General features: G+C 39.9%; 1 protein-coding gene across 1 annotated transcript in view; it reads right to left on the bottom strand.

Annotated features, from left to right (window-relative positions):
• Positions 1-2,305: 2,305 nt before the first annotated feature.
• The window catches only part of DIPK1A (divergent protein kinase domain 1A), a 34,533-nt gene continuing 14,794 nt past the window's right edge, over positions 2,306-22,044 (bottom strand). Inside the window, exons 2-5 of the mRNA XM_060232198.1 lie at positions 11,425-11,559; positions 10,759-10,866; positions 4,986-5,162; positions 2,306-3,409 (exon numbers count right to left, since the gene is read on the bottom strand). Coding sequence (XP_060088181.1) covers positions 2,597-3,409; positions 4,986-5,162; positions 10,759-10,866; positions 11,425-11,559 — 1,233 coding nt within the window. The 3' untranslated portion in view covers positions 2,306-2,596. The remainder of the gene's footprint in view (positions 3,410-4,985; positions 5,163-10,758; positions 10,867-11,424; positions 11,560-22,044) is intronic.

A 22,044-nucleotide genomic window follows, 5' to 3' on the forward strand; every position in this document is an offset into this window, starting at 1 on the left:
CTCATGTGCAGAAGTGCTTCACTAAAGTTCTGCAAAACAATGACATGTCATTTGAGCAGATTTAGGGAACTGTCCAGCTGCACTAACTGTAGTGTTAACAGCCAGATGCTAAAAAGGACACCAAGGTTATCTATTTGCAATCAAAGTTGTCATATTTGTTCATAAGTGGAGAGCATGCATGTAGCCCTGTAAAATATACAAAATAGATACATGAAAAATTACCAAACAGTTCCAAAAATTGAACTAGGAGAAGTGCTCTTAAACATACATGTATCTGACCATTGTCTTATTTCACTTTGTTTGCTTTGCAAAGATAAAGTAAAGCAAAGAGAACGTTTCAATCCAGAAAACCCAGCATCCCTAATGCAAGGCAAGCCCTGGTTTAAAAACCAGCCCACCCTAGTCCTAGAACAAATTTAGACATTACAGAACAAAGTTGGATTCCAGAAATTAACAGACTCCACATTTACTGCCATTCTCACCATCATTCTCCAATTCCAACATGTTTATTGCCTTTTGCTGTTTTCCCATGCAACTTATACTATCCAGATCATACTGTTATCCTTTCAATTTGTTAATTTCACTATTTTGCCATTGGATTCTAACTTTGTACTATTTTGCAGGCTTAACCATTACCCACAAGCTATATGTAGCACTGCTAACTGTACCCCATTTCATTGTCTGATTAAGTATGCTTTTAGCACATGAAAACTTATATTCTCAATAAAACTTTGTTGGTCTTAAAGGTGCTGCTGGACTCCAACTTTGTTCTATTGCTTCAGACCAACACGGCTGCCCACCTAAATTTAGACGCTGCACAACATACATTCAAAATTCAACTTAAAAACAGTGGGTTGGATCCAGTGGTCTCCCCCTCCACTTAGGAGATTGATATTTACCAGATGGGAACCTCTGGATCCAATCTATTGCATACAATTTCAGGACAACACATAAAAATGATCCATAACTCAGCTAAGCTAGAGCACTTAACTGATTTGATGAGACTTGGATCCAGCAACTATGTCATAGTTTACCAATGTGGGCTGGTGGTAGTTATGGGGAAAAGCCCATCAGTATTAAGTATAGGTTGCTCCTCTGACTTCAGAGGGTTAAGCACATAACTACTTCCTTGTTGAAGTCAAATTGTTTTAGCCTGCAGTCCTATGCACATTCCTATTGAATCTAGTGGAAGTTTCAGAAAAACATGCATGGGAACAAGCTATTAAAGGTGCTTACTTTTGACCAAACCATGTGCTATGGTTTTAAATATTTCAAATCAAATTGTAACAATTATGATTGGACTATTGAATCTAGTGGAAGTTTCAGAAAAACATGCATGGGAACAAGCTATTAAAGGTGCTTACTTTTGACCAAACCATGTGCTATGGTTTTAAATATTTCAAATCAAATTGTAACAATTATGATTGGACTATTAATTGCACTAAAATAATTTAACCCACATACAAAAATCAGTTTAAAGTGCCCCCCAAATCCTTGGCTTCAGAACTGTGTAACAACCCCTTATTATAAATTTGTGGAATTTGTCAGTTTCATCTAGGTATCTATAAATATTGCTGCTACAGTATGCATATGCACGCAACATGCTTTTTTCGATTGTAACTGCAAGCATGGTACAATGCATGTTTAACTAGGAAATTTCTGTTAACTTAATAACATTCAATGTATGCATGAGGTAAATGTGTGTACAAATGTAAAAAGCTAACAAAATAGGTTCCAAAAACCTTCAGTTTCTTTAAAACATTTTTTCAATCACATTGAGTTTCTCTTAAAAATCACTAATGTGCAAATTCTGCCCTGCTAAAATTAGTAGACAACCTTGAAAATATTCATTTTATGTATAAACAGCAGCTTGGATTCTACCATGTTAGATTCTAATGGTGGGTCTTCCAGCTAAGAGTTTGTAAAAACTGAGACTCCAAAAAAAACTTCTGAAGCAACAACAACTCACTGTGGATGGGTGAGGGGAAGGAGAGTGAAGCTTCTCACAGTATTAAAGGGCTGAAGCCTGCTTGGGACTAGATTACTTAAGAGTGCAGGTAGGACTCATGAGTTTCAGCAGTCTCCTATTTCAAAACTCCCTGCCTATGGAAAAACAGTGTAACAGGCAGGTTAAATTACAAACCGTCTGTCTGACATGGCAGATTCCCCTATGCAGGGAGTCTTGGAAATGGCCATGTATTCAAACTATAGTGCAAGAGCTGTGAGCCCCATTTTTTTCTGAAAATACAAGTTTGTCACACATCATTAACCTTGGGGGAGCACACTAAATACGACCAACAACATGCCCATGGTAAAAAATGTTAATTTGGGTAAGGGCAGAAAGAGAACATGGAGCCTACATTCTTTCTCCCCACATGAGATTGCTGCAGCCATATGGCTTCAAGTTCCCTCTGTCAAAGCAGATACTGGAGAACACACTTCATTTTTCCAGCTGGAAAAATCATTGGGATGGCCGTGTCTGAAGAAGTACTGATGAAATTGATGAAGCTAAGTGGACTATTTAAAACATATTGAAGCTGTGTTTCACAACGTGGTCAGTTCCTACAGCAGTAGCCATGTTTCCTTCAGAGACAAATTAAGAATCATTTGTATGAGATATTTTTTTCCACAATAAAGTTTTTAAATTGTTGAGTATTAAGGAATGCTCCATCTCCATCTGGTTAGCCGAGACTTTCAGGGCAATGCAAGAGTACAGTTGTTTCTCTAGCTCCTCATGTATTTCCAAAGGAGCCCCACGAAGCAAGTAGTCCTTAAGTAAATGGCACACCTTTGCTAAATTTGGCTGAATTATTTCTGTGGTACATTTCATTTTACTTTGGTCACACACAGTCCTACAGTCTGATCCATACACACAATCCAAGTCAGACTCACAGTGACGATCTTTAATCAGTTCTTTCAAGTTCATTTCTGGCACTATTTTTCTCATATCCACCATTTTCAAGTCATATTTGTCATTATAACCCAAGTTTTTGGCACTCGTATCACACATAAGAAAATTCCCATATGGTCCATGGAAAATGTCTTCCACAAATTCTAGAAGCCCTATGGCTATTTTTGCCTTTCTTGGCCATGATGGAGTAAACCACTGGTCTATGTTTCTTCTGAAACCAGAGGGAATGAAAAGTTCTATGATCCATGGAAGGCTTATTCCAAAGAGAGAGGTATATTCAACTTTTTCCATCACATAAAGATCCCCACAGAAGCCCAATAATTTGGGGGTATGTTCTTTATCCTGAAGTATTACCATTAGCAGAAATTCATTTAACTGAAGTAGGGCCCAGGCTGACTTTGCTTCCGGCAAGGAAACTCTGCCATCTTTGTTTCCATCAGCAACAGACAAGATGAGATTAACCAAATCGGGAAGGTTTCCCTGCTCACCTAGTTTTGCCTAGAAAGAAACCATGTATACATAGTCAAATATCATATGCATTTCTTTCTTTCAACAATTAAACAGTTGCTTGATACTAACACTGACCTTTACATAACTGAGAATCACTGGAAGAAATTAATAAAATCTTGACATAAGCCTTAGTCAATGATAGGATAGCAAGAGTTTATTCTGTGTATCTGAAGTTTCTCAGGTGAATTATTTAGGGCCATTTTACACATTGCCTTTTCTAACACTATTTAACAGGTATATATAAAAAAGCACATTTTGTAATATTCTGATTATTTGACCAAGGATTAAGCTACTTTATGCTGTGGTGTTATTCAAACATTTCAAGTATTTAAACACAAAGACAGGTCAGGAAAAAAATGTAATGAATTAACCATTAGAATAGTATGAATGACAGCAGCATATTAAAAGTCATACCATAATTCCCTGATCTCAGTAGTGAGAGAAAATAAGCCGTTTAAGTACAGTTTGTTCTCAGTTCCATGAAATGTCAGTTACACAACTATTCAATGATATGCAGTTTGTACATGCAGTATTAAGATTTTTAAAAAGGAAATGTTTTATGAGAATGTTCTAAAGCTCTAGTTGCACATACTGCTTCAAGAACTTCTGGCTTAAGGGAATGCCACAAAATGATGCCAGAGAAATCAGGCCAGAATTTTCTGTAAATAAAGGTAACTTTACTGGGTATAAACATGTTCAGGCCACCAGATGAGTAGAGTGTTAGTTGTGTGACAGGACACTATAAATAACACTCATGCCCCAAGATCCTACCTTATTTTCTCCTATGTCACTTTCCCTGCTTACAAAAGAAGTAACACACAGGCCATATACCTCAGCATTACAGTCAAGCCCCTTAAGCTGTTTCCCACTTTCCTTCCTGCTCTCCTTTCTGAACCTATTTGCTTTGTAATTTTAGCAGGATGATACTGGGCTAAATGTGCTTAGCAGCACAACATACCATCTAGCTATGCAGACTTCCCAGCGGTTGCATTCAGAAGTCATGATAAACTATGGCTTATAAACCATAGATTGCTCAAACCCTGGTTAGATAGTCAAATTATTGTGAAATGCAGATGGTACAACAATTTTGGGTTTGCTGGTCAGCAAGATTTCAAAAACAGGGCCTTGTACTTAGTTTGGTAGTAATGTTTTGTACAAAGTGTGGTTGTTGTAATCAAAGGCCAGAGTCTACTGAGTAGCACTGTCCCCAAGATCACCTTGGCAGCTGAAAGATTATATCTTCCCTGCTGGAAGGAAACCTAGAAGTCGTTATTTACATCTGGTAGACCAACCAGAATTTGTTGCACCAATCACAGTTTAAAACATGGCTTACCGTGATATAGCAATGCAGTCAGTGTGTTCTGTACTAATTTAGAAGTTTTTTCTTAGACATATGTCCAGTTAGCCATTTAGAAGTGAAAACTTTTTAAATACAATTTGCAGTATATGGTCACTCCATAACACAGGTAATTTTAACATCACATAGTAAACAACGGAAACCAGGGCATCACCATATTACTGAGCCTAAAAGTCCATCACCATAAGGGACATGTGGGAAATATACCTTAAAAAGCCCATAGACCATCTCTTTGAATTTCTGAACTGTCGTTCCTCTAGTTGGTTTATCAAATAGTACGGTTTCCTTCCTTGGTTCCAGTTCAGTTCTGAGATTAATGTGAGCAATTTCTTCCATCTGGCATTTTATAACACCTTGTAGATTACCCCAGACTCCCAGGTACATCTGAACAAGACAGAGGGAACAAAAAGAAAATCCTAGGAGATTCTAGGAGACAATCCTGTTTGACAACAAAAAACTATTTCTCATTACAACCGCAATATTTAGCTGATTAAATGATTTTACAGTTGGTGAAAAACCTTCTGAGTGATGAAATAGGTGCTTTGATCAGCTGGCAGCAGATATGAAAAAAGAATTTCACTTAGTTTTTAATAAAGCACCTACAAAATGCTGGGGGTGGCATCTGATGCCATTCTCGAACAGGAATGCTCCCTTTTATCATATGTAGAAAACTACCTGCTGGGATACGTGCACACAAAAAAATAATGTCATTTTTTTCTTCTTCAGAAGTGTTGTTCGCATATGCAGAGATGTAGGATTGAATTTTTTCACAAAATTTACCTTCAAAATATTGTTTCATAAAACTGATAGCAATGACTGGATGCTATTATACCAAGACAGTATTAGCTAAACTCGGCAGTTTCAAAGTTACAATTAACTTTTAAAAGATGACTATCCCTAGCAATTATGAGAAAGAGTATGTTTTATTGATTTGTAAATTAAAAACAAATCAAGTTATGAACTCACTAAATTGGGTGGTGCAAATCAAATAAAAACCAAAGCTGAGATTCTTACACCATATCCATAGCATAATTCTTAAATGATCCAGCAATTACTTAGCAGGATCATACTTACATCAACAGACAGTACACACAGTAGTATACTCCACAGTCCCTATTCCTTTTTCCTTCTGAGGCATTTCATTACAGTATACCTCTATTACCTGTGTTAAAAAGCCCTCCTGATTAATTCAGTTTTGCATAGTTTGTGAGAAGCCAGGAGAATAGGAACCTTCTTGACCTTGTCAGGTGGACCATTCCATAAGGTGTGGGGGCCACAAAAGAGAATAAATGCTTACAGGCAGTTGTTGATTTTGCCCATTTGCAAAAAGCTCTGCTCAGATGAGCAAAGCTGTCATGGTGATGCATAGGGGCAGTGGTTTTCTCGCAGATAGAGTTGGAAGGGACCACCAGGGTCATCTAGTCCAACCCGCTGCACAATGCAGGAAACTCACAAATACCTTCCCCTAAATTCACAGGATCTTCATTGCTGTCAGATGGTCATCTAGCCTCTGTTTAAAAACCTCCAAGGAAGGAGACCCCACCACCTCCCGAGGAAGCCTGTTCCACTGAGAAATCGCCCTAACGGTCAGGAAGTTCTTCCTAATGTTGAGATGGAAACTCTTTTGATTTAATTTCAACCCATTGGTTCTGGTCCTACCCTCTGGGGCCACAGAAAACAATTCCACACCCTCCTCTATATGACAAACCTTGAAGTACTTGAAGATGGTGATCATATCACCTCTCAACTGCCTCCTCTCCAGGCTAAACATGCCTGGAGAGGGGGGCCAAGGCCAATGAAGGGGTTTACAATACCCAGCACCTTTAACTGAGCCTGGCTACTGATGAGCAGTCAATGGAGTGACTGTAGAATGGGAATAATGTGCATGCTCAGCAAAATTCCTGATAATAACTGAGCTATGCCATTCTGCACCAAGTCTCTGATTTGTCTTTAAAAGAAGACCCTTACGTTGAGTGCATTACAGTAGCCTAGTCTCAATTTTACTGTGGCACAGACAGGAAGCCAGATCAGTGGTGTTATCGTTTGTGCTACACTGAACTGGAAGAAAGCATTTTTTTTACAACTGCATTAACTTGTTTCTCCAGTAGTAATATTGGATCTGGCATAACCTCTAGGGTCTTAACAGAGGCAGATAGAGTCAACTGAATGCCATCAAAAGTGGGTAGCACACTTTCCTGCAAGATGTCCACCTTCCCCACCAGCATTACATCTTCGTATTTCCAGGATTTGGTTTTCATTTGTTTGTCTGTTAGCCATTTAACCACAGCAGTCTGTCAGCTATTCAGGATCTCTATCACATCACCAGGAAATTTAGTAAGGAAATTTGAACCAGTCCAAAGCACATCCCCTGATACCAACGTCTGCCTCTAAACACATCAGCAAGGTGGCACAGTCCACTGTACCAAAGGCTGCAGATAAATCCAACAGGAGCAATAAAGAGTCATGGCCTTTGTCCACATTCCAGTGGAGGTAATCAATTAAAGCCAATAAGGCTGTTTCTATCCCATAGCCTGGCCTAAAGCTAGACTGAAACAGGTCTAGAGTGGTGAGTTATCCAAGACGACCAGAGTTGGTCTGCTAGTACTGTGTCAATCACTTTGCCTACAAAGAGCAGATTAGAGACCAGACAATAATTGGCCACTTTGTTTTTCTGTAGGAATGGTTTTTAAAATAGTGCACAGATACTGTCTCTTTGAGTGGCTGAAGGAATGTGCACTGAGTTAGTCTTAATCTGGCTTGTAGGTATAGTCCTTATATGATTTTATCAGTAAGGATGGGCAAGGGTCCAGGGCGCTGACCTTTAGAGATCCCAGGATCCTGCCTTAACCCATCAGAGAACCTGGGTCAAAACAGTTTGAAGACAAATTAGGCAGTGTACTTGTTAAGCATGCTTTATTTCTGTAACATGATGGGTTCTTAGACAAAGAGCAGGTCACCAGCTCTTTACTGCTCCCCCTTTATTTACAGCCATTGGACAAGTAATAAATCCATCTGGCCCAAGGATTTTTATGCTACAGCCTGGCTGGTACCACTTTCAAGTCGCCTCTCCCATAGGTTCACACAGACATCTCTTATCTTCTGCTAGTGAAGTGTGAGAACGGGAGATGTTTTTAATAGCCCAAATTCCTTAGTAATAGAAGAGATAGTGTTTAGCAACCTTTGAACCCGTGACTCAAGTATGCATCTGTATTGTAACCTTTGAAGATATCCTCTATAGCAACTGTGTAACTCTGTATACGTCATTACTCCCAAGGCTTGTGTCCTTGGTACAGCTTCTGAGTTTCTAAAATAAAACAGCTTTGATTTAAAACAAAAGACTGCTTATTGAGAAATATCGGCGCTTGACATTTTGGGAGTAATTTCACTTGGGGACGTAACCGAATTAGAAACTTTCCACCCAAATGGCGGAGAGAGCTCCAGAGAACAGAGAGGCCCCCGAAGACCCGGAACGACCAATTGACGAAGATCAAGGACCCGACGCAGCCCCCAGACAACCTCCGTGGCACGTACTTGACGCCAAGAGGCTGGCCGGGCAAGGGTCTCCGCTGCATATACAGCGGCTGTTCATTACCCCGACAGATTGGGGCCCCAGGAGGTCCACCAGCCTAATGGATGAAGCACCCACTCGGAGAGAGACAATCTTGGCAATGCCCCCCTATGCTCAAGGATGGGAGACGACGGTGACCAGGGCACCTTGGAGGCAAGCGGGGGAGATGGTCGGGAAGAGCGATGCCCCAACCCACTCCCAGATGCCTCCTCACCTCTTGGGCCATGAATGCATTGTTGGCTCGCATTTCTTCTCTTAAACCTTTGGCCATCTCTGCCATTTCTAACCACATCGTTTGGAGGAAGTCCCTTGGGTCTGGGTTCTGTTCTTCCTCCTCATCTGGGAGCGGGGGAGAAGGTGGGCGGAAGCCCCCAGGGTTATTACAGCCACTGGAGACAACAACCAGATCGTGAACATATGAAGCTGCCTTATACTGAATCAGACCTTTGGTCCATCAAAGTCAGTATTGTCCTCTCAGACTGGCAGCGGCTCTCCAGGGTCTCAAGCTGAGGTTTTTCACACCTATTTGCCTGGACCCTTTTTTGGAGATGCCGGGGATTGAACCTAAGACCTTCTGCTTCCCAAGCAGATGCTCTACCACTGAGCCACCATCCCTCCCCGTGGTCGATAGTCTCATTGGATTTTATCGTAGAGCTTCCCCCTTCTCAGGGAAAGACTGTAATTCTTGTAGTAGTGGACACTTTTTTTAAACAAGCCCACTTCACTCCATGCTCTCAAATACCCAGGGCTAAAAGACTAGCTCAACTATTCTTCCAACGTGGTGAAATTACACTCATTCCTGGATAAGTTAATTAGTGACAGAGGAGTCCAGTTCGTTGCCAACTTCTGGCGGGAGTTTTATAAACTAACCGGAATTGAGCAAGCCTTGAGTTCTGCGTACCACCCCCAGATGGACGGCCAGACAGAAAGGATAAACATGCTGCTGGAGCAGTACTTAAGATGCTTTGAGTACTTTATCAGCAATCGAACTGGGCAGAGTTGCTTCCATTTGCAGAGTATGGATATAATAACAGCATACATAGCTCCACCAAATCCTCCCCCTTTCTGCTAGTGAATGGGTATGAAGGGAACCCTTTTCTACTACCACCGGGGGAAACAATGCCTGAAATACCCTCAACTTTTCAGCAATGGTGGGGAAAGTTGGGGAAGGCTTGGAACAATATCCAAGAAAATTTGGAATTGGCTAAAGAGAACTTTAAAAAGCATTACGATAAGCATCATTCTCCTGCTTGGGATTTTAAAGTGGGAGATACAGTGTTCCTCTCTACCAAGAACTTGCCTCTACCACAAACTTCTAAAAAACTGGCATACAAGTTTTTGGGACCATTCCGTATTAAAGGGGTAAACATGCTGCTGGAGCAGTATTGTAACCTTTGAAGATATCCTATATAGCAACTGTGTAACTCTGTATACGTCATTACTCCCAAGGCTTGTGTCCTTGGTACAGCTTCTGAGTTTCTAAAATAAAACAGCTTTGATTTAAAACAAAAGACTGCTTATTGAGAAATATCGGCGCTTAACAATATTAGACATTTCTTCTAACTGACCTATATTACAACTGGAATCCAGATCAGAGTTATCAGAGTTAAATTGTGATATTTTATCAGTAAAAAGCTTTGCAGAATTACCATTAAGTAATAACCTGTTTCTGAAACAATAAAATTCAGAGTCAGCTGGTGGTAAATTTTGTCTTTAATGTATTATCATCTTTATAAAATGTTACTGAAAATATTTTAAAGTGTACTAAGTTTGAGGCCCTGGTCTAGCTGAAGCTGGCTGCTGCTAAGTAATGAGATCAGTAAGCCATGTTTTCTGCGGGGATGAGCAGGTGTGCTGCAGTGGCTACAGGGTAAGAATAGGATCTGGGAAGGAAGGTAAAAGTAGGCCAAGGTAAAGGTAAAGACCAAGTCATTACTGACCCATGGGTTTATGTTAGCAGACTTTTTGTTATGGGGTGTTTGCTGAACTCAGGTTGTAAGCAGAGCTTGAACTGCAGTACTGCAGTTTATCACAGTGTGCCATGGGACTCCTGGATCTGGGAGACTGGGATTCAAATCTCTGCACTGCCACGAAACTCACTTTGTGACCTTGGGCCAATCTTCCTCTCACAACCTAACCTGTATCATGGGATTGATGTGAAAATAAACACTCGGATTTTCCTGTTTCAAAATAAGGTTATATAAATGGCATTACATAATCATTCTGGCCAAGTATTTATCAGAAGGCAAATTTGAAATATTCAAGGTTGACAATATTGTGAGCCTATTTAACACAAAGTCCTTTGAATGCATTTTACCTATCTTTTAGCCATAATACACTGGGAAAGAGAATCATCTTTGGAATTTTATCATCTCATATTTTCTGAACTTGGTGTAAAAAATAAAAGCATACCTGGTTATTAGGTTTGGTTGACAAACATTTTCCAAAATACAGAGTTTGTCTTGTACAAAGACTACTGCAAGCTGATCCATCAATAACTCCAGTCTTATATTTATCACACTGTGGAGGAGGAAAAAAGGTAGCTGTCAGACCACCTGAGACTCACCTCATCTTCCCACTATGAAAAGACTTTTGCTGATTATTTAGAAAGCAGATCTTATCCTACATATTGGCTATATGTAATCTATTTTAAATTAGGCAGAACCACTATTTGAAGTGTTTCAGTTTCAGGTTATCATGTGGATACCCTCTGTTCAATCCTGATCGTATGATCCAATTTTTGTCCTTGGTACTTACCACCCCACACAACATCTGTCAGCAAGAGACCTCTGCCTAGTCTCATGTGCACTCTTTTTGTATCACATGTCTGGTGCAATCACCCACACTTACAAAAGAGGATCACTGACACTGTCACAAATATCACTAGTCAATCTGGTATTAATGATACTAATGGGTTCTGGACTGATGTTTTGATATAAGTTATAACTACTTGGAGACAACCACTGAATAAAATAGACATTACTTGGGAGCAAGTGAGGTTTACTTTTGAGCAAACCTGATCAGGCTGCAAAGTTGATGTTTAGAAATTTTTAAAAATATTTCAGCCATTATACTTACTATTATTTTCTTGCAGTCATGCCCTCTGCAAAGTTCTGTGTAAGATGAGTACTGAACATAAATAATCCAGCTGCCAATAAATACTCCTAGCCATGAGAAGAAAAGATACTTCATTCTCATATAAGAGAAGCGAACCTTGAAGTAGAAAGAAAAAAAAAACCAAGGATGAGAAAAAATTTTAGCACAAATTTCATACTGTGCCTCTACTATGATAATAAGTGTGATCAATTCAACACATAATTTATCTTTACCAGGAAGCACACTTTTATAGTGTTATGATAGAGGTATACTATACAGTCAGAGTGTCCAATTAAGATATGGGAGACCCAGGTATGAATCTCTACTCTGTCATGAAAGCTTGCTGGTCAACCTTGGGTCAGTTACATGCTCTTGGTCTGTGAGGATAAAATGAAGAAGGGGAGAATGTTGTAAGCCACTCTGGGTCCCTTTTGGAGAAAGGCAAGGTATAAATGAAGTACGGTAAATAATTTTTTTTCTTATAGGTCTTAGGCCTAATCACAGATATCCTCGAATCTCAAAAAGTCACTAATAACGCACCATCTAACAGAGATATTCACACAGGAAATAAGGTTTATGAAATCAACCAAGTGCACAGAGCTGGATTGAAGATTCTTTCAGGGTCTGTTACAGAACTTAGCAACTTCAGCTAACTTCACTGTCTTATTCACCTGCTTGACACCCACCGTGATATATGCAATTATCTGTAAACATTTTGCAATTTACACAGTCTTCACACAAAAGAATAAATAGACACAATTTTGACATAAATAGTAGCAACAGTCAGATGCTAGTGAGAAAATATTCTATCAGGAAACACTGCTACTGATCAAAAGTCTCCACCCAAAGCCGCAAAGCCCAAAAACTTGCTGCAAGAAACTTTTTAGAACTTATAGAAAACCAATTCACACATTCATTTCCACATGCTGACCCACTTAAACATCCAAAGAAACCAATAAGCAATACATAAGGAGGACCAACTCCGTTCTGTGTTGCTTTCTTGGATGAAGACCTGTATCAATTCCAAGGGCTCTGTAGAGTTCCAAAAGTCCCCGTGGGATATACCTGCACCACTTACCAAGTGATACAATCACATTTCATTCACTGAATCAAGCACGGACTGCTGGTGTTCCCAAACGCTCAGACCAAGCACTCGGAACGCACACAATCTAAATGCAGTAAATAAGTAATAGCTTTATCCTACCTTAATAACACTCTTTAATTACAAATCAATAATTTACCAATGCACACATCTATATTGCATGGTATGCTTAATTTATAAAATACAATTTTATATGTTATGCACTTTTAATTCATAGAAATTGTTAATTGAAGTTTTTAATAAATTTAAAAATGCTGACGAATTAAAAAAAAACACACTGCAAGTGTAAACAGCTCTAAAACTGCTTGCCAAATCCCATTATGCTATCAATGAAATTAACAATGAAATTGACAAAATTGATTTTATTGTAATGAATCATGGTGCCCTACTGAATGCTCTAAAAACAATTATTATGTTTTTATGTGTGCCTTTGTGGCTTTGGGTAGATTATTTTGGACACAGCCTCCTCGTTTGTTGTTTGTACTGATTGAAAGTCAGTATTCTTCAAAGAAACTTCAAAATGGGGTTCTAATAGCAACTAAGAGCCCCGTGGTGCAGAGTGTTAAAGCTGCAGTACTGCAGTCTGAGCTCCCTGCTCACAACCTGAGTTTGATCCCGGCAGAAGCTGGGTTCAGGTAGCCGGCTCCAGGTCGACTCAGCCTTCTGTCCTTCTGAGGTCGGTAAGTTGAGTACCCAGCTTTCTGGGGGGAAAGTGTAGATGACTGGGGAAGGCAATGGCAAACCACCCCGTAAAAAGTCTGCCGTGAAAACATTGTGAAAGCACCATCACCCCAGAGTCTGTGAGGAAATGACCCCTCTTTCCCCAATATTATAGTCACCAGTACGGTTGCCAGGGTGCCTGGAGAAGTGAGCTTGCACACCTTTGGCCAGAGGGTGTGAGCAAAACCATCCAGGGACTAAAAGGGACTCATGTGTGTAAACAGCCTAAGTGTGCAGGCATTCTAAACTGGTATAGAGTGCTTGCCAACGTGCACGAACGTTTCCCCGTCATTGCGTGGGTCTGCCCTGGTAGGGAAGAAGCTGTGCCGCCACGGAGCTATCCAGGCGACCGGTGTTGACGCGCTGAGCATGGAATCCACTGTGTCTCGCTAACACCACTTGTAGCCATCTTCCTGCCAGGCTGGATTTCATTCCTTCATAGTGGGAAGCTCACGTACACACCCTGAGTCACCCTTAGCCCGCAAGCAACCCATTTGCTCCATGAATGGATTAATAGCTCAACTGTTAGTCCTGATTGCTTAGCAATACCCTAAACAATAACTCTTGCCCAGAAGACGATGAGAAATGAGGAAGAACCTCTCCTGTCACAACCAAGTCCTTTTGTTTCCCCGGGGATACCTAGGTCAATATTTGATTCCCTATTGTCACCTTCCCAGATAAGCCCACTTAATCCCAAGTACCCAGCCATCTCCATACTGACACCTTTGGAGCCACCCCAGGCCCTGTCGCAACCTGGAAGTTTCCAGGGTGCCCAGGACGAAGGTGAAGTTCATTAGTCAAAGCAAACACCCAATCCGGTGTCACCAAAGGACTCGCCATTGGCTCTGTTCATGTCCAGCCTTCATGGTCATCACAGAGCCTCCCATTCCTCCTCCCCGTTGCCTCCCTTCCCCTAAGGGCACAGGTGAGGCCTTATAACCTGTGGACTAGCTACCCACAGGTGTGCTTCTATTCAGCAACCCACCTTCCGCTGTATAGATCCATCCCCGATTCCTGATCAGTTTCGGGTCCTCCCCCATTCCCTCAACTGTCGCCATCGGAGCCTTCCTTGGAGTCTGCGAGAGGTAAATATTGCCCTGTCTGTCTACCCGTATATGTTCCCCTATCAATCTATCTGTATTTCTTAGACCTGTGTGAATGTGTGATTGTTTTGTATTTTTATCTTGTATGAAAGAACTATTATTCTAAATAAATTACAATTGTTTTTTATTAAATTAGAGTCCTTTTTATTGAGCATTTACCTTCTGGATGGTTGAGCCTGGTATATATTGGTAAAAAGATTCCTAATGAGCCAGGTGCCCACCTAACTAATTCCCCAACCTCGTTTTGAGGGCATTTCGGCTTACAAGTCGGAAATGACTGGTGCTTGCACAGGGGACTATCTTTACCTTTAATAGGAAATTGCTGAATTGGAATTTATTGGTACATGTGATATTAGTCAGGGGCTTAACATGAGAACATCTGAACTATGTTTTTCACTTGCAGAAGCAGAAAGGAGAGAATGATGTCAATTTGCATCTTGCTGCAGACTCCCACTTTGCCGTCTACTGACTCCATGACACAATGTCAGAGGCTGCAGTGGGAAGGAGAAGGCAGGAAAGTTTGCTTCCATAAGTGCCATGACAGCATCTTCTTCTCTACAGATGTAGTGTTGCTTGATGTAATTAAGTAGCTGTTGTGAATTATCACAGTGCTTATCTGTATACCTTGGACTTGGCAAAGAAATGTCATGAACTAAGGACTTTTAATCCATTGCTCACATTTTTTTTCTTTTCCCTGGGCACAAAAATCTTGCTGATGTCTGCTGTAGAGCACTCGATTCCTTGTAGGAGTATGAGTCTCAGCAAGAAAAGCAAACTATAAATGAAGCAATTTTCCCTCATTAAACAGTCTTCAGGGTGCTACAAGACTCTTCATTTATTTGTATAGTTGAAATTCAACATAAGGAAAAGCAAGCTTCAAAATACAAATAAGGTCACTTTTACAACATGACAAAACAAATGTTATAAGATACTAAAGGTAAAGGTAGTCCCCTGTGCAAGCACCAGTCGTTTCTGACTCTGGGGTAACATTGCTTTCATGTTTTCACGGCAGACTTTTTATGGGATGGTTTGCCATTGTCTTCCACAGTCATCTACACTTTCCCCCCACCAAGCTGGGTACTCATTTTACCGACCTCGGAAGGATGGAAGGCTGAGGCAACCTGGAGCCAGCTACCTGAACCCACATATGACCAATAGTTAAAAGGACAATTTAAATCTCAGTTGCAAGGAACCTCGAAATTCCAGTTCCTAGTTTACATAGCTTTAAAAAAAAAAGGTAAAGGTAGTCCCGTGTGCGAGCAACAGTCGTTTCAGACTCTGTGGTGATGTTGCTTTCACATTTTCATGGCAGACTTTTTATGAGGTGGTTTGCCATTGCATAACTTATCTTTGACCAATAAGGAGATCACACTTCCATTCTGATAACAGATGAATTACCACTACTAGTTGTGACAGTACTATCACTACCATTACTATTATCACTCTCCTGGCTTCACTACAAAGAATTTTAAAAATTAACAAACCAATTAATTTGCATAATAGTGGCAAATTTTACAGGCTATTTTTAACCATGAAACTGGAAGCTTCTAGTTAGAGGGCTTCTGTCATATTTGTAAACAGGAAAACAACCAAACTCACCATAATCAGTTTTATGGATGCACACTTTTGTTAACCTTCATGAGGTCTGATCCAGTGCACAGAACCTCCAAGCAGACATCAGCTGTTTATTAGGAATTTCTATTGGATCAAATATGCAAATTTACGCAGTAGATTCTATTTCAGCCTTTTGTATACAGCTTCAGATTGGGGGTGGTGGAAAGAACAGTCTTTTCAGGTCACGAAAAACACTATAATAAAGTAGTACTTTTTATTCTTTATTTCCAGAGTTCTAACTGTTGGAAACTTGGGACCCAACAATATATATCATGTAAGTATGTGTAGCAAATCCACAAGGTCTTTTCCTCCCTCTCTTCCTAGCAACTTTAAGAGAAGCGAGGTGAAGTATATAAACTTGACCCTTTTCTGTAACTGTAACTTCTCCACTATATCTCCACCCAATCCCAGAGAGAAGGGAACAACTTTGGATTGATTAGGATAAGCTAAACAGCAACTGGCAAAGAACTGAACAGCCACGTTTACACTTTCACTTCACATCTTTTTTTTAAGGCCTGTGGAAGTCAGTTGCATGTTCATGTGTGTAACATCTAGCTAAAGGTTCTAGCCAGAGCTTTCAATTATGCCTGCAAACCATAACATTGTTGTGTGTTTGTTTTATCATTGGTCTTGGTACAGTCCCTTTAGGCCAAGTCTGTGACAGTGATCAGAAACCAGTGTTTTTACTAGGTGCATGTTTCCTCAGTAGGGGAATAATCGTTAATAGATGGTTCTCCAATGGCTCTCCTCAAGTATTCATCAAAGCTTCTCTTACCTCCTTCCAATCTCTCTGGTAATTTGATTTGCCTATTGACTACTTTACTCACCCGAGTACCTGCATATTTGCAAAGAAAGCAAATATTACCGAAAAGACTCCAAAGACAAACAAACCAGGACACACTGCCTCTAGAACTGAAAGCAGGAAGTATTATTATGATTCCTACAGCTAATCTCAATGTTCTGGTTGCTGCATTCTAAACTCTTATTTAGAGATATGCAATCAAATATTAATTAATACATTAACTGAACAGGACAAAATAAAGAAAAGATGGGAACAATACAATGAAGAACTATACAAAACAAATGAAAGGATGACACATTCCTTCCAAGAATAATCCTTTGAAGAACCTACTGTTTTAAAAAGTGAAGTGAAAGCTGTATTGAGAGCAATTGGGAGAAACAAATCAGCAGAAGTAAATGGGATACCAATAGAGCTATTCTAAGTGACAGCAGAGCTATTCCAAGCCACAAGAGTCCATCAAAATCTTAAGAATATGTCGACAAATATGGAAAACAAAACAAGAGCCCACAGACTGGAAAAGGTCAATTTATACTGCAGTTCTGAAAAAAGATGTCAAACACCGTAGCAACTATTGGACCATGGCATTAATTTCTCACATGAGTAAAATTATGTTCAAAGTCTTACAACAAATATTGTTACCATATGCTAGATGTTCAAGCTGGTTAGAGAAAAGGAAGAGGCACCAGAGATCATACTGCAAACTGATGTTGGTTAGTGGGTGTACAAGAGAATTTCAGAATAAACCAGCTTGTTATTTCATAGATTTACAGCAGGAGTGTCCAAACTTGCTTAACATAAGAACCATACAGAATAAATGCCAGGTGTTTGAGGGCCACAAGACATGGCTGTCAGATGACCAAGGGAAGGCAGGCAGGTAGACAAATATATGGGGGATGTGGAAAGAAAGCAACTTTAACTATAAATGCATTCTCCAAGACACTGACTGGCTTGGCTTAGAGAAGTGATTTAAAGAGGCAAATGCCTTCTCCAAGCCAGCCGATGGGAGGGTGGGGGCTTCGAGAGCCACACAATATGTGTCAAAGAGCCACATGTGGCTCCCAAGCCATAGTTTGGCCACCCCTGGATTACAGCAAAGCTTTTGACTGTGTGGATTATGAAAAGCTATAGCTGATTTTTAAATAAATGGGTGTGCCACAGCATCTAATCATTTTGATGTGCAACCTGTACTCTAGACAAGAGGGTATCGTTAGGACAGAATATGGAGAGACAGAATGGTTTCCAATTGGCAAAAGTGTCAGAGAAGGATACCTTCAGGTGTGTAGCTGTGTTGGTATGAAGCAACAGAACAAAATTTGAGTCCAGTGGCACCTTTAACACCAACAAAGTTTTATTCAAAGTATAAGCTTTTCGGTGCATGCACATTTCTTCAGATACAATGAAGCAAAACTTCTTCAACCATTACAAATAGGCCTAGCTTCCAGGAAAGGCTAGTTAGAGTTAAGTTGCATAAGTAACTGGGCGATAATAGCTGAGATTGCATTAAAGCAAGCCAATAAATAAGATCTGTGGATAGCAGTAAATTAGCATACAGATACAAAAATTAATAAATCAATGTGAGAACCAGATTTGAGTCCAGTGGCACCTCCAAGACCAAAAAAGTTCAATTCTGGGTATAGGTGAGAACTGAGAGACTTAGCATGTGCACACTCCCTTCAGATATACTGAAACAGACTGAAACTTTACATATAGCTAGGGACTGCGAGGATGGTTGCCAGAAAGAGCTTAATTAGAGTCAAGAAGAACAGATCTCCCTCATCTAGGGAGCAGCTGGGGGTGGGGCATGGACTCCAATGGAGTTGGATGTGTGAGTCGAGCTCCCTCCCTGATTACCCTTTTTGTATCATTGAACACAGGCTTTTAAAAGTATTTTTGGCATATTCTTAGCATTTTAGACTATGAGTAAATTAAATGAGCAGAAAGCTAAACTTTCAAATGTAGGTGCGTCTTCTATGAAGAAATTCCTTCAGCCCTCAGCTTCAGCGCTCCTGAATGTGTTCGCTTCTACCTCAGGTCCCATGATGGCTGCGGCTAATCCGCCACTGCACAATTTGCTTACGGCACAGGATTTTCATTCCGTTATTGCTGCTTTTAAAGAGGAGATTTTTGAACATATTCATGTTTCCTTGAGCTCAGTGACGGATCAGATAGAAGCTTTTCGGATCCCCATGCAAGATGTCTTTAAAACTGCCGAAGCAGCGTATGAAACAAGTATGGTGACTAAAGAGAGCATTCGTAGTTTGAAATCTCATGAGAAATGGGCTACCAAACGGATTCTTCAGTTAGAAAATAAGGTCAGAGAAAGAAATATAAAATGTCGTGGGTTTGATCTGAAGGAGGAAGGAGATACTCCACTCGCTATGTTTTTAGAAAATTGGCTCTTAAAGGTGATTCCCTCTGAAGATATGGCTCCTCTCCCAATTATTCGTGCCTATTGTGCGGGAGTTTATTCAACAGCATGCTCTAACAGCCCTAGAGATGTGATTTTGGAGCTTTCTAATGTGAAACTGAGAAACAAGATTTTAGCTTTGTCTTGGGAAAAAAAACTAGGTTTATTATATAATACAAAGGTGATCCAGATTTTTCCAGATCTAGCAGCACAGGCTTTGAATAACCATCTTCTTTTGAAACCCATTGCTCGTCAACTGGCAGAGGCAGATATTCGTTATAGATGGTCCCCATCTGGAAAACTACAAGTTCAGCATAAAGGGAACTCATGGTCTGTGGAAGACATTGTTGCAGGGTTACAGCTGCTGCATTCGGTGGAATTGGAAGTCCTCATGGAGCTTGGGAAACAGTCTAACAAGCAGAAGCGTGCTTTTACTTCTCCTTTTAAATCCAGCAAGCAAACAGTTCCGGATGTTAGAGGAGAGAGACTTTGAAAAGCTACATTGTAACTCACATTGTACATGCAACCTGTTCTGTTGTTTGGTGCAGTTTATACGTTAGTGCCTGTATTCAATTATATTTTTTGTTTATGCTATGCCTTCACTCCCTATGGTTTTTAGGGGGGAGATAAGGGTATAGGGGTTTGCGGGACCCTTGGTTTTCTTGTCTCCTGATGGGGTGGGGGTCGCGGATAAAAGGCTTTCACAGCTTTCCCATTTGGAGGGTGGTGTTTGGGTTTTTTTATTTTTTTTGGGGGGGGAGGATACTAGGAGGGGGTGGGAAAGCCGCGCCTTGGTCAGAGGTTTTTATGGGTTTTTAATCATTAAGCAACTGTTTCACGCGTGTTATATTTATGGTTGTATTCCCGTGTTTTGGTCATTTTTAAGGTGTGTCGGGGAGGGAGGTGGTAGGGGGTTTCAGTGTTTTACATTATATATTGTTTTTTATTTCATGGCTGTCGTTAAGTTATTTTTGATAGTTTTAATATTTTAATTCATGAAGGCGATTCTTTTGGAACTTGCGTGTTCTTGTAGCTCACTGCCTTTTGGTGCACAGGTAAATAGTGAAGGTTTTAAGGGCATGTTCTTCATTTCAGGGTTACTAATTAGTGTTATTTATTTATCCTGCTGCAGTTTGGACTTAAGTGTTATTGGTCTGATATCAATTGGTAAGATATTTGCACTGTTTTTAATTGTGAGTCATAGCTTTTACTGTTTACTAGTGGTCTTTTTAAATGTTAATGGTTTTATGAATTTTTTTCTGGTGCTACTGTTTTTGCTGTCTGTATAATGAATTGTATTCACTTTTGATGCTGTACTTTACCACTCCTACAGAGACTTTGAAATTATTATATTCCTCCAGGAGACGCACTTAAAAGAATACTGTCAATTTTCTCTTTAAATCTAAATTCTATCCTCACTGTTTTACTGCCCCGGGCTCTTCCAAGGCTAGGGGGGTGGCGATCCTTCTTTCTGCCTCGGTCCAGTTTTCGTGCACAAATGTAGAGCAAGATTCTCGAGGTCGCTATATTTTCATCAATGGCACTGCAGTCACTTTAGTTTCAGCATATGCGCCTAATGTGGGTCAATTTAGTTTTGTCAATGATTTGTTTATTAAATTACAGGATTTTCATACTGGATCGGTTATCTTAGGTGCAGACCTGAATTATTTAATGGAACTAAATGCTGATAGGAAAACTGCCTGGCCTAAGCGGCGTAAATCCAATCTATCTTGCCCTAATTATACTAGCCTTAAAAATTTAGTGCAAAAATTTAACCTAATTGATGTGTGGCGTTATCTCCATCCTGAGGGGTAGGATTTTACGTATTTTTCAAATCAATTTCAGATACATACAAGAATTGATTATCTTTTTATTTCACAGTCCCTTTGTAACAATTTACTAGATGCTAATATTGATCCGAGATGTTGGTCAGACCATGCTGCTGTTCTCTGTACTCTGAAAGAGAATGTTCCCAAGGATAAAAGTTTCACCTGGAGGTTTGATAACTTGTTGTTGCAAGATAAAAACATTGTTAAGCAGCTAGAAAATCTTACTCGTGAATTTTTTATAGATAACATCTCCAGTGAGGTCAACATCCCAGTCATTTGGGATACGTACAAATCAGTACTCCGGGGGCATTGTAAATCAATTGCTTCTGCTTATCGCAAGAAGCGGGACAAAGTGTGTTCTGAACTGATTGGTAATATAAGAAAATTAGAAGCACAGCATAAAGCAACGTGTTCAAACAAGGTATATAAATTACTTTTAATTGAAAGAAGGAAATTGGAGGCTCTTGAAGTTCACAAAATAAAAAGGAATCTTCTTTACCTAAAACAAGCATGATGGTATGCTGGTCCAAAATCTTCCCGTCTTCTGGCTTGGAAAGTCAAAAAGCGTGAAATGAATTTTGGGGTGAAAGGGCTTAAGGGTTCTTCTGGAATTTTATGCACGTCCTCTAAGCAAATCGTAATTTTTTTTGTAAAAATGTTATTCTAATCTTTATAAATCAACTTTTCCTCCCATTGATTCTATTGATGGTTTTCTGCAATCAATTACTTCCTTTAAATGTATTTCTGATTCTCATCATTCTTTTTTAGAACAACCTATTAAGGAACAAGAACTTTCATTGGCAATTAAAAAAAATGAAATCAAATAAATCCCCTGGGTGGATGGTTTTTCTGCTGATTTTTACAAATGTTTTCAATCTTCTCTATCCCCTTATTTGCTTGACACTTTTAATTATGCTTTGGAGACAGGTCATCTTTCAAAATCGTGGTCCTTGGCTAAAGTAATCTTTATACCCAAGCCAGATAGGGATCCGACTGACCCGAAAGCATATCCGATTTCATTAATG

Source organism: Heteronotia binoei, chromosome 2 (assembly GCF_032191835.1).
Source record: "Heteronotia binoei isolate CCM8104 ecotype False Entrance Well chromosome 2, APGP_CSIRO_Hbin_v1, whole genome shotgun sequence".
NCBI lineage: Eukaryota > Metazoa > Chordata > Lepidosauria > Squamata > Gekkonidae > Heteronotia > Heteronotia binoei.